The sequence below is a fragment of the Penaeus chinensis genome, chromosome 2 (assembly GCF_019202785.1).
Source record: "Penaeus chinensis breed Huanghai No. 1 chromosome 2, ASM1920278v2, whole genome shotgun sequence".
Classification (NCBI taxonomy): domain Eukaryota; kingdom Metazoa; phylum Arthropoda; class Malacostraca; order Decapoda; family Penaeidae; genus Penaeus; species Penaeus chinensis.
In genome coordinates, this window is record NC_061820.1 from 1,830,157 (window position 1) to 1,842,656 (window position 12,500).

At 36.8% G+C, this 12,500-nt stretch overlaps 1 protein-coding gene across 3 annotated transcripts in view; it reads right to left on the minus strand.

The window, feature by feature from the left end:
- LOC125030835 (ral GTPase-activating protein subunit alpha-2-like) overlaps positions 1-11,944 on the minus strand; it is a 44,264-nt gene extending 32,320 nt beyond the window's left edge. For all 3 annotated transcript variants that reach the window (XM_047621157.1, XM_047621149.1, XM_047621167.1), the window contains exons 1-16: positions 11,721-11,944; positions 8,568-8,678; positions 8,222-8,405; positions 7,846-8,089; positions 7,400-7,538; positions 6,400-6,529; positions 6,171-6,260; positions 5,612-5,786; positions 5,211-5,372; positions 4,854-5,014; positions 4,360-4,471; positions 3,504-3,626; positions 3,057-3,185; positions 2,785-2,926; positions 1,885-2,148; positions 652-729 (exon numbers count right to left, since the gene is read on the minus strand). In XM_047621157.1, coding sequence (XP_047477113.1) covers positions 652-729; positions 1,885-2,148; positions 2,785-2,926; positions 3,057-3,185; positions 3,504-3,626; positions 4,360-4,471; positions 4,854-5,014; positions 5,211-5,372; positions 5,612-5,786; positions 6,171-6,260; positions 6,400-6,529; positions 7,400-7,538; positions 7,846-8,089; positions 8,222-8,405; positions 8,568-8,678; positions 11,721-11,829 — 2,353 coding nt within the window. In that variant the 5' untranslated portion in view covers positions 11,830-11,944. The remainder of the gene's footprint in view (positions 1-651; positions 730-1,884; positions 2,149-2,784; positions 2,927-3,056; positions 3,186-3,503; positions 3,627-4,359; positions 4,472-4,853; positions 5,015-5,210; positions 5,373-5,611; positions 5,787-6,170; positions 6,261-6,399; positions 6,530-7,399; positions 7,539-7,845; positions 8,090-8,221; positions 8,406-8,567; positions 8,679-11,720) is intronic.
- Positions 11,945-12,500: the final 556 nt, after the last annotated feature.

Consider the following 12,500-nt stretch of genomic DNA (forward strand, 5'->3'; position numbering starts at 1 on the left):
AATCTATGGAATGTAAAAAAATACTAAATAACAAAACTACATTATTTGAAAGGAAACAATTCTCAAAAATCATGGCAGTACATTCTCCTCTCCATTTTCCTTTTAACCACCTTACCTTCACTAATACACATTCAGTAGCATTTTATATTATCTTTCTTTCACTGACATTAGTGTCATCTGGAGCAAGTGTGATCTGATGAAGGAAAACACAGGATATTTCACAAACACTTTTAGCTTTTCCTTCCAATGTATCCACCTCATTGCTGGCCTTCTCCTGAAGCTTCTTCGCAAATGTCAACTTAACATCACTTTCCATTCTTCTTGTTCTTATGTTTCTCTTTTCCTTGGCTCTCTCAATACTCTTGGAAATTGTGACTGAATCCTACTCATTATTTTAAAATGAAAAAAAATTAAGAAAAGAAAGGAAACAAAATTGCAAATCAACCAACAAAAAAAGCACAACAGATGTCTCCCACATTGATCCTACCTTAAGCCCCCTTACAAAACAAAACAAATAAACAAAAGCTTAAAACACCAACTAAATAAATAAATAAATATGTAAGTAAATAAAAAAAAATGAATAAATAAAGAAATGATTGGTAAGCTTAAGCTTCACAAAAGCAGAGCAAACTAGGGTAAACGTAGACCTACCATGCGAGAGCGTCTCTAGTGATTTGGATCTGGTGCCGTGCAGGAATCCATGGCTGGTCATGTGGCCGTCACAGTCTCCTGGGTTTGTGAGCAATCGTTTACTAAGGTGTTAGCTGGCCTTAGGTATCAATGGTTTCAGACAATACCAGCAGATATGAACCAAGCAGTTATAAAAAGAAAACACCTGCAATGATTCTTCTTATTCAATTTTATAATGCTCTTATTAATTGCTTGTTATCAAGTGGCTATGTGCACGCAATAATTTCTTTCTCCTTTACTGATGGATGTTTACATCTGGAGGACTTATAAATGAGGAACCATATCAACAGTCTTGGAAGTTGAACAGCAAAGGCAGAGACCAAGAGTTGTGTGCTTGTGGTGAAGGTGCACTGTTCTTTCTGCGTAAAAACTTGGTCATTATGCACAATAAGCGCAAATATATTCCACAATGCATCTGAGTCATGACCATCCCACATAAAACAAACAGATATTGCAATTCCTGTACTTTCAATTTTGCCTGGGGAGGGGGGAGATTTCAATCTGCACTCAACATAATTTATGACAAAAGAAAAAAAAAGAAAAAAAATTCATTTCTTCAAAATTTATTAATTTTAATAAGGGAGGAACTACTTTCCTGGTTAGAGCACAAGTTAAGTAACCCATTCTAGAAATATCAAAATTATTCTCTAAAAGTGGATTGTTTTCCTCAAGCAGGTTACTACTTGCAAACTAAGAAAAGAAACATGTAAAGATGGTAAAAAGCGCTAAAATAATTTCCCAATATTTTCTGATTATGCCATAAAACTAGCAAGAAGAAATGGAAGGAGAGATAGCAAGAGAGACAGTGAGATAAAAGAATGAGAAAGCGTGAGAGAGTGAGAAAAAGAGAAAGAGAGAGAGAAAGAAAGGTGGAAAGAATTTATGTTTATTGCTTTGCTTTAAATCAATATCACAATACTGTGGTGGAGCATCCAGTGCAGGATGGTGATTGTGAAGTCACCATGCAGGTCTTGAATCAAACGTATATTTATTGAAACATTTCCATATCTGGTATTAGTGACAGAAGAGGAATCAAGAGGAGAAACACAAAATTTAAGAGCAAACAAAAGCTGAATCAGACAATAATTACTACAGCAAAATATCCAAAAACAGAGAACATAAAAAAATGAGACTATAACATGTGAGGATGTGAAACAAGAGCTTACGAAAACCACAACCATACTTGATACTCACCGTGCGACCGACCTCTGCCTGACCTCCTCCTGACAAACAGGTTGGACTCTGAAAGGGAGCGCGTCAGCCTCCTGGCTAGCCCATGGTGGTGATGGTGAGGATGGGGATGGTGATCGTGATGGTGGTGATGGTGAGAGTGATCGCTCGAGGGATGGTGAGGAGAGAGTTTGGGGCTGCCACCACTACCACCCGCTCCAGCTTTGAGAGAACCTCCCCCAGAACTGCTCCTTCTCTTTCGGCTGAATGGGCTGCGCTCGCTCCCACCTGGAGAAGAGATTTGAAAGATTAGTTCAACTGAAAAGTAATCACAGTCATACAGAGGAAAAAATATTTGCACACAGATACCTAATAAAAAAAAGAAAGAGTTCATCTATTAAGCCAAGTCCAGTACTTCACAAGGACATTCAGTACACTCATGATATAACAGGCTTATAAGGAAAGGATTTCTATTAAACTGGGTCCATATTTATGTTTTTTTAATGCAACAGACTCAATACAGTATAGTCACTCTTCAGAATCTAAAAGTACAAATGAAGGGAATTATACAGCTTCAGATTTTTCTCAAACATATCAAATAGGAGGCTCTACTTTTACCAGAGTGCTTGTAGACAGATACAATGTACAAGCAATTGTAAGTAAAATACAAGCATTAGTTGGTGAACTTGTCATAATCCTTTTTGTTCACATCCTCCCTATATCAATTAAATTATATGCTGCAATATTTTTTTAAGCAAATTCACCAAAAGAAGAAAGACAGACATACAGACAAAATCTGAAGCCCATTAATCAGAGGTTTCTTAATTGAAGATTTACAGTATATATACATATCTACATTTACAATTATCGTTATATCTATGTATATAGGCAAAAGAATAATAAAACCATAATCTCAGAACTAACTATGTGAAGCAGAGTGGTCTGCATGGGCTTCCTCCTGCAGATGAGAGAGTGCGGGAGCTGCACTGGAATGTCCTTCCGCAGCACTAACTTGCCGTTCCATCCGCACACTACTCCAGCTTCGGGCAAAACTGCTTCTTACAGACTGCAAACATAGTAGAACAGGTATTAATGTACAATTACATTTGTAGTAACATAAAATAAAAGATACTTCTTATCATATCATCATAAACAAAGCATAACATATCCTTAAAGTAAATCAAACTCAAACTTACATCTAATCCTGTTAACTTGGTGCCTCGCTTTATCATCCGGCGCTCTGTCACTCGCTCTAAAGGGAGGTTATTGAGCTCCAAGCCGTACACATGGCGGGCAAGCACCCTAGTTAGTGTGTCTAATGTTTTCTGAAAGGCAATGTGGTTTCTATTATCACTTTTCAATAAAGTAAACAATCTTTTCTTTGTTTTTTCATTACTCAAAATCTAATGGAAATTAATACAAGAGTTCAGCAATGTTGGAGCTTCTCGGCCAGAGCAACCACAAGACTTGGTGGGGCTCCTTGGTGGTCTCACTTTATCTTGGTTAGATTTTACTTAAGGCTTCATAACCACTGTTTATGTGGGAGTGAAGCAAAGAACAACCAATCTCATAAAAAAAAAAATGGAATATAACTTCATGCACCAAAAACTAGATGAAACAATGAAAAAGGCAGTGCAACTTACAGCCCACTCCTTGACAAGCTCATCCCAATGGGTAAGGGACGAGAGAGTGAGGAGGAGCTGGTCCCAGAGATCGCCTGAGATTACCACACTCAGGTTGGCCTTAATCCATGAAACAATAAGGGTCTGAAAGATTAAAAAGTGGCATTAGTTCCCATATTATTTTCCTTTACTTTCAAAATTTGTTATTGCAATCACTGGCAATCCAAGAATGTTTACAGTCAAGCTTACAAACCTCACAGTTACCTCTGGGTATTCAAAATACACTCTACCCTCTGTTATCAGGCATTCTGCTTTCATGAATTACTATCATTATGTACACCTTAAAAGTTAAATCCCTTGGCTATTACACACCTAAGTTCACTATCATGCACAAAATAGTTTATTGGTTTTCTTGAAATTACACTGGCTATGCCATTTTTGACTGGCAAACAGATTACATTTTGCGAGTTTAACAATGTCCAACACATGGAATAAAACTTCAACAATCTCTGGGTGCAATGTGGCAAATCCTTCGTACAAAGTAAGAAAGAAAAAGAATCAGACATCTGCTGTGAAACTAGTGAGCCCTCAATTGGTCATCAACCAAACCTGTCAACTTGCTCTTTCCTTTGCTGAGCCTAAAAGGAATTGTGACCATCTTAATTACAGACAATAAACTCAACTTTAATTTGTAATTTTATCAATTCTATGGCACTGACATGATCATTTTCTCCTGTTCATTCTAACAGTACTTCAAACTTAAAAATAAGCACACCACATCCCATTCCCCAAAAACATAAATGCCTATAAATCAACAGGAAAACAGCACATTTCAGTCCTATCTGATTAAAAAAGTAAGTGTTGCACTGTAACCTACCTGAAACAGTGCTGAGGCAAACCTTCCACCTAGAGAGTCCTCCTTGTGGGTGGCAGGTCGACCGCAGAGAGTCTGGGAGGTAATGTGAAGTAGCACCACCAGTAGTTGCTCCCTAGTAGAGAATATTTGAAGTTATAATTATTTAGATAAAACTTCCTGAACATGATCATGCATCAATATTAATGTTTTACTTAAATCTTATTGTCTGGGCTTTGAATTTTGGAACTGTGTTCCTTTTGTTGTATCTTAATTTACTAAACAGTTACAAGACAAATAATTGTTTAGTTTGAAATGAAATAAGGAATCATAATGAAAAAGACATAAATCATAACCAAAAACCATGAATGTATAATTAAACATATGTGCTCATGGGCATTTAACAGGGACAGAAATGTTTACAAATTACAAATTCCCATGATAGCCAGTATAAGACAATATCAGTAAGTTACAATGTAAAGGTAGAGTTTAACACAAAATAATGACAGTTTACTTACCATGTTTTCTGTTCCATGCGAGTGTTCATGACCATGTATCGGTAAATATTGAGCACGTGTTTGCAAACCTCAACCTGTTCATCCAAGAGACGTGGGTAGTCGGGTGACACCTCTAGGAGGAACACGTTGGCTGCACTTGTGATGAAAACTTGCAGAACATTCTAAAGGAAATAACATTATTATAAATCTCACAAGTATACAAATACACCCTACAACTTACAGCTTTGTTCTCATGACTTTCAAAACTAGGTACGTATCAACAACATAACTTTCCACATATCTGAAGGTTAACATTTAGATCCTTTTTTCAAGAAAGCTGCTATATACAGGTAAACAACAATGCTATCCTCCTTTTACCTGAAGGCCAGCTCGAATATGAATCTCTTTGTTGACAGCCCCAAGGTAAGATTCATTACGCAGGCGTCTTTGGCTGTTGTTTTCCATAGAGCCTGCTGCGTCGTCCCTTGGGCTCGTCCCTCCTTCCAAAGGCTCCAGCATGAAGGGGGGCATTTCTGGGGTCTACAACATAATTGTTTTTTTTATTGTAAGCTTACCCCCCAAACCTCCAAAAAAGTTTCATATTATAGATTCTTAATCAGATTAATTCAATAGTTAGTTCTTGAGCTTATACAAGTACAAGCAATAGAGCAGAAGCATCTTTAAGCCACCATTCAACCCTTCCTTCCCTAAATAAAAAATTAATATTTCCTTGAACTATCTGATTCCCTGTGGCCTTTTACATAACAAGCTCCACTTACATTCATCTGTATCCAGTCTTTGTAGGAAAATATTACAGTTTTCATGACCCCTGCATAACGGAAACTAAGACACAGTGCTTGGCGAAAGAGTTCGTGGATGAAGTTGATATTCTCTCGAGAGGAGAAGAGAATGTCGCGCACCATAATGCCATCCTCTCCTGATCCTCCTTCATCACTGTGGGGTGTGACAATAAAAACATGTAAATGGAAAATACCAACATTCACTCATGTGTACCTATAATCTTATGACTATTGTTTCTTTACATACATACATACATACATACATACATACATATATCTATGTATGTATCTATGTATGTATATGTATGAATGTACATATGTATGTAGGTATACATGTATATATGTATACATGTATGTATGTATACCTGTATGTATGTATACATGTATGTATATATGTATGTATACATGTATGTATACATGTATGTATATATGTCTATGTGTATAATTTTTTTTTCTTTCTTTCTTTCTTTTTGTTAGGCCATCTCTGAACCGGTAAAAAAACAAGACCATAAATCTACTCAACATTCATCGTCCATACCTGACGTAAAATGCTGATGTGACTGAATCCTGGTCACTGGTACTTCCCTCCGGTGCATCTCCATGGCCAGAGCGACGTCCATCATCCTCACTAGTAACAGTATAAAGCAGAGATAATCTAACAAAGTGGGTAGACAGCACATCAAGTAATTCACTTTACAAATTTTGGGCAATTCTAAAAATCATCAAACCTACAAACATTAAAATTTGTCATCATAAAATCCTCCTACCTGACAGAGGATAGCGATTGTCCACTCCGCTGTGAGGTAGCTATGACAAATTTCCGCACCCACTCCACAACTGCCACCTGACATGTGCCGTAAGGACTCACACCAGGACTGCCCCTCAGTTCAGGTAGTTCTGAATATATATAAAAAGAAAAAAAAAAGATGAAGAGAAAGTGTAATACTCATTTTATAATTCCTTTTTCCTATAAGAACACCTCAAAATCTTCATATAATCAAGTGGCATATTCTTCCCCATTCTTATGGAGAACAATTCAACCATTCACACCAGGTGACCTCCTTTCATGGCAAAAATGTCCCAAAAATCTGGTAAAGTCTAATCACATAATGAGCTGGGTCTTAGTGGCCAGGAAGGTAGCTCACAATCCAACGTATGTGCCAAACAATAGCCCAGGCATAGAATGGCACATGCTAACTCTGCCCTCACCAAATTTTATTCAAAATTTGACTCCATCATGAATGGCTTAAGCTCTGATTCTTTACTGTAGCCCAAACTTTACATATTCCCAATGCCAATCCTGAATGTCTATAGACAGTGTTTTTTGAAAGTCCTGAAACTGAAATGGGTTCTCTTAGTTACCATTTGTTTATGAATCCAACTCTGAGTTACACATATAAAATACTTTTAAATCTGATGAAAACAATCATAATCCAATGATCTTTGCTTTGACATGAATAGGATCAGATCACTTAATACAATGTCTATAAAGTACCTAAGTATGTAAAATCACTTGAAAAGCTTCCCTTTATTAGAAGCCAAGCATTAAACTAATACCAAAATATATAACTTTTTTTTTGTCTGTCTATAAATAAAATACTATCTATTGCACCATTCACTTATCACATCATCAAAATAATCCAAACTGCTTCATGCAAACTCAAAAAAAGCATCTCAAAGCATACGCCCTTTCCTACCATGAATATCTAATATTAAAAGACAACTAAAGGAAAATGAATATAAGTTGGCAAGAAGAGCGAGACTTACCCAAGTTAGGTTTATAGAGTGTATTTTCAGGATTGAAACTGGGGAAAATGTGTGGCATATACCAGGCACGAAACATTGCAAACAGGTATGAAAAAGATTTGGTGTGTTGTGTGCGATCTCGCCACTCAATCCTCCGGACCTGTAAAAGAGTGTTTTCTTCAATCTAAGATCACCTAGATCATACTAAGTATAATCTTTCTAAAGCAAATATTCCTTTGAAATATGTGGGATTCAGCTTTCTTTATGAAAGACCTTATGATTTTCTTTAAAAAAAAGAAAAAAAAAAAAATCACAATAAATCTAAATTATACTTCTACTGAAATTAATTCAATCCTTTCTTATCGACTGATGAAACTACCTCTTATAACACAGGTGATAACCAAAGAACAAAAATACTTAATGAGAAAGCACTTCAAAACAAAATAAAATCAATAATTCTGACTGACCTGCGAGACCATAAAATCCATGAGCGACCTGAGGAAGTAAGAGGTAAGGTCATCAGGGGTCTTCTCCGTGTTGGAGGGTTGAATGACGGGTGAGGGCTCCACGCAGGTGATTCCCCCATAACCCAAGTCTGGCGGCATGGCAGCAGGAGGGGGGATGGGGAACCCTGGAACGAGGGAGGCAAACATGCGGTCCATCTCTGGAGTCTTTGCATCTCCAACGATCATGTACCACAGAATGAACAACCTGTAGGTAAATAAATGAGTTGAAAAGTGTGACAAATTCCCCTCATCATGGGTAAATTTACATAAAAATAAGCAAGTCTGCCATATGATGCTTTGATAAAACACAACACAAAAGAAAACAAAATGTCCTCACCTCATTGCTTCCCTCCGTAACCGTACTGTGTTGCCAGGATGAAGGATTTTTTTGAATATATGTGTAAGTGCGTTGCACTGCCATCTTCGCTCAAATAGTTCAGGAAGGATACACAGGAGACGATCAAGCACATACAGTGAACATTCTAGGTCTTCCCTGTGACTTCGTTGTACAGCAAAAGTCCCTGGCAAAAGCAAGAAATAATAGTATTAAAATTAACATTATGAATAACTTTTTAGATCTGTACTTACCATAAATACATGCACAATCCCTCATTAAAAGCAATGAAACCAATCATTGAGTCTTAATACAAGTTTTTACAAGACAGGCCAACCAGCCAGCTCACCCTTCTGCCGTAGATTTCCCTCGAATGTGATGAATGCCTCGTAGAAGACATGGAACACAGGGCTGTAGTTTACTTCTAAAAAGACTTTTACTTCCCCAGGTTCCTGGTTATCTGTAGACAAAAATCATTATATTAATAAAAGATTAGGAAGCAGTCTGCACAAAGCCAAAAGATTAGGACAGAATAATAAGTCTATTACATTATGTAACAAGGCAGATACAGACTTGTCACTGCTGCCATAAATAAACAAATACCTAAAAATATAGTATTTGCTTATGTAGACTTACTACAGGATACTTCAGGACTGTACAAGAAAGGTCAAACAAAAGGGCAAAGTATCTTCTATGATTGCCAGTTTAAGCACACTAACTGGTGTAGAGGTCACTCTACATGTTATATTCATTCTTGTTCTATTCCTTGCATCCTGCTCTCTCCCAGTGGATCTTTAGATGAAGATATTACAAATTTCAGATTTCCCTCTTATTGAAATTGTGAAACAGGTGATATCCTGTCATATTTTTTCTTTAAAACACATTTATATTTTACAATGGACAAACTGTATCATATATCATGCATACATTTTACTATATCATACATTACACCATGTATAATTAAACATTTTCCTCTAAAACTTTTTATCCTTTCATTCCATGCTAAAAGCTAAACCAACTTGGAAATCTAATCAACTGTTCTATTGACAGTTTAATCACACACCTACTATTATATACTGATAAGGACACCACAAAACAATAGGTTGGAATAAATATAGTACCTTCTTGTAGATAACAAGGATATGGAAGACAAACTCAGCAAGATATCAAAATAGTAATATACATTCTTTCCAACGCCAACAGCACTTTCCATTATATAGTGAGCTAATAACCACCTATACAATATACCCCCAAAAATTATAATGCCATCCAGTAACTATCCTGGTTGCCAACACATGAAATAATATAAATATTCATTTCAGATTGCACAAGGCTGGCATACATAAATCAAGGAACTAGATAAAGACAGCAAAGACAAGCCTGCAATAATAAATAACATATTTTGTTTCACAAAAGAACTATAACATAAGTAGGTGTGCCTCTTTATACAGAACATAAATAAATATAAATAAATATCCATATACAAAGAAAATGAATGTTTAATATTGCCAAAAGCTGTACATCTGCAGCGGCCTCATATTTATTGGGAAATGACAAAAATAGCACAACACCCTTGTACGGCCAGAATTCTTTTAAACTCGTGTTTTCTTTAATTGGGGGGGTGCAAGGGGATTTGCCCCCCTATGTAGAGAATAAATAGATGGTAGGAAAGGTTAAGTTTGGATTTTGGGTTCGCATGATACCCTGGTCTTTGGACTTCATCTCTAGAGGGTGCTTCACTCTCAGTAATAAATATCAAATGAATAAACAGGAAGATATATAAATCAATTGATAAATAAAATATAATTCAACTCATATCTTGACAAAAGATAATCTTTATAAAACAAAATGAGTTTCAACAAGTAACTTAAGACTTCTATAAAAAGCCTTAAATGAAAATATATCAAGACTGCATCAAGCAATGCAGTATCCTCTAATCCAGTATATGAAAAGAAAGAGGCTTGACTAGTTCAGTCTGGGGAGGTCTATGAGCTCTTTCTTGGCAAAATATGATTTGAGCCAGTCTTCTGGCCACTACCAGAGCACAAAACCTAGAAACCTCCCCATTTAAACACAAACATTTTTCAAGAATACAATGGATACATTTTATCAAAACTTGAGAAGTATCATATTATTCAATAAAATATGCAACGCTAATAAGTTATTTCCTTTAATCCTTTTCTAGTGGTGTTGACAATGCAAGAAAAAATGGGTGAAAGAATGCAAATAACAAAAGAAAATTAAGAGTAAACAGTGCTTAGAATCACCTGAATTACACAAAAAACTATAGGCAAAAAAAATATGATTTTTAAACTGAGAAATGTAAAGAGATTCATATAGTCTAAGGTAATGAAATAAATATATACACTAATACAATTAAGTATAGCAAATCATCAAAGTAAATCAAGGTAAGCCCAGTGATTCTCATCTAAGAAACATCAACGGTGTCTGAAGTAACCGCCATGGCCTTCCGAGCCTCTGGTACTACAGCAAAAATAACAAAAACCAACAACTCATATTTACACAAGACAAACCTTACAATATATCATGGCCAAGAGCTCAGGGACCATGGCACTCAAGAGCCAGCTCATAAGGTCCGAGATTTAAAAGAATTACCCCTAATTTTCTCAACAATGTCAGTTTTCAAAAGTTTCTTTACCATATCAATCCAGTTAAATTCACACAATGTGTCTTTGTTTTTTGTGTGTGAAGAGCATGAAAGAGGATATTGTGAATATATACATTGTGGTAAGTAATCATAGAAAATGTAGATTAAACACTATGTCTGATTCTTTATAACATCAATTATTCCATGACATTAAGTAAAAAAAAAAAAAAAATCCTATGTTACATACACTGCAATCATAATCAGAGCACATATAAAATCAACCCAATTATTTAAGATGAAAAGATAAATACAAATACATCTCTAACGAGCCACCTTCTTAAATTTGAAATTCCAACACAGCAACTCAGACCAAAGACAAGAGTGACAAGCTACACTCATCCTAAACCCTATTGTAAATCACTTCGACCCAAAATTAAGAAGAGGAAATAAAGGCCAAAGACCAAGGACAACATAAATAACAAAAACCATGAAGCCAAGCCAGAAACACAGCCTCGGGGTAAGAAAATGACATCCACCTCACCAACACTTCAAAATGACCCTAATGCCCGAGTGTTGACACAAACCAGCTGATGTGCATAGATCTATTCCACACCTTCTACCTATTACATGCAAAGAAACTGACCATAAGGCTAAAGAACACGAAGAATAACGCGAGAAAATACCCATTTAATTTATGCCAGAGGGGGACTTCGCCACCACTCCTTATACGTCCCCCACTCATCAATAAGCAGCAAATGATGACTCTATACCCCCTATACGAACACCCACGAAATCCCCCTGCGTGCGAGGACCCCCGTGGGAACCAGCGAAGCCCCGAAATCAGGCGGAGAGGAAGGCAAAGGACGCAAAATAAGGTAGGTGTTGGTCCCTCACCCAGCACCGTCCGCAGATGCTTCAAGCGGGTGGGCGTATCTCGCTTGACGTCCAGGCATTTGCTTTGGCTTTTCTTGACGTCTCCTGATGTGGCGTTCTTCTTGAACATGTTTCAATGCTCATAGTAGGCGGTGGGGGGTCATGGAAGCCACAGGAAGCACCCAAACTGAGAGAGGACCCGAAATACGCGATAATCGCCGTCCACAACAAAGCTCCACAAACACTTCGCTCGAACGGGGTCTCCTACGCTCGCCTCTCCCGCTCCACTTTCCCCTCGATTGGGCTCAGCTTGTACCTCATTATTTACGTTTAGTTGGGGTTGATTTTTAAAAATTCCTCTGGGTGGGCGTTCTTCGTTTTTTGCTATATTATGGAATATTTTTTTATTGACATTGGTGCTCGTCGAATGCACTTTTGATGAGAGTTATAAGATCTTTCATCGGGATCACTATACTGTATCGGTTTCTATTTCTTTTATATATTTCTGCCATAAAAAGGTCTGAAATAAACTTGATCGCTGATTCCCAGATACATTTTTTTATATAAATTTCATACTAGCAGATTTCAAATGATTAAGTAAGAATTTGCGACAATGGTATCTGACAGGTATCAGCTGGTTTCCTTTTCCTAAAACTGAATCTCTCTCTATCCCAATCAATCATATTTTTGGGAAAAGTACAGTAATAATTTGGCATACCACCCTTCTTCCAATCACATAATCATGAAATAGTGAACAAAAGTAATCACACGAGAGAGGGTGGAGAGCAACTGTCCTATCAG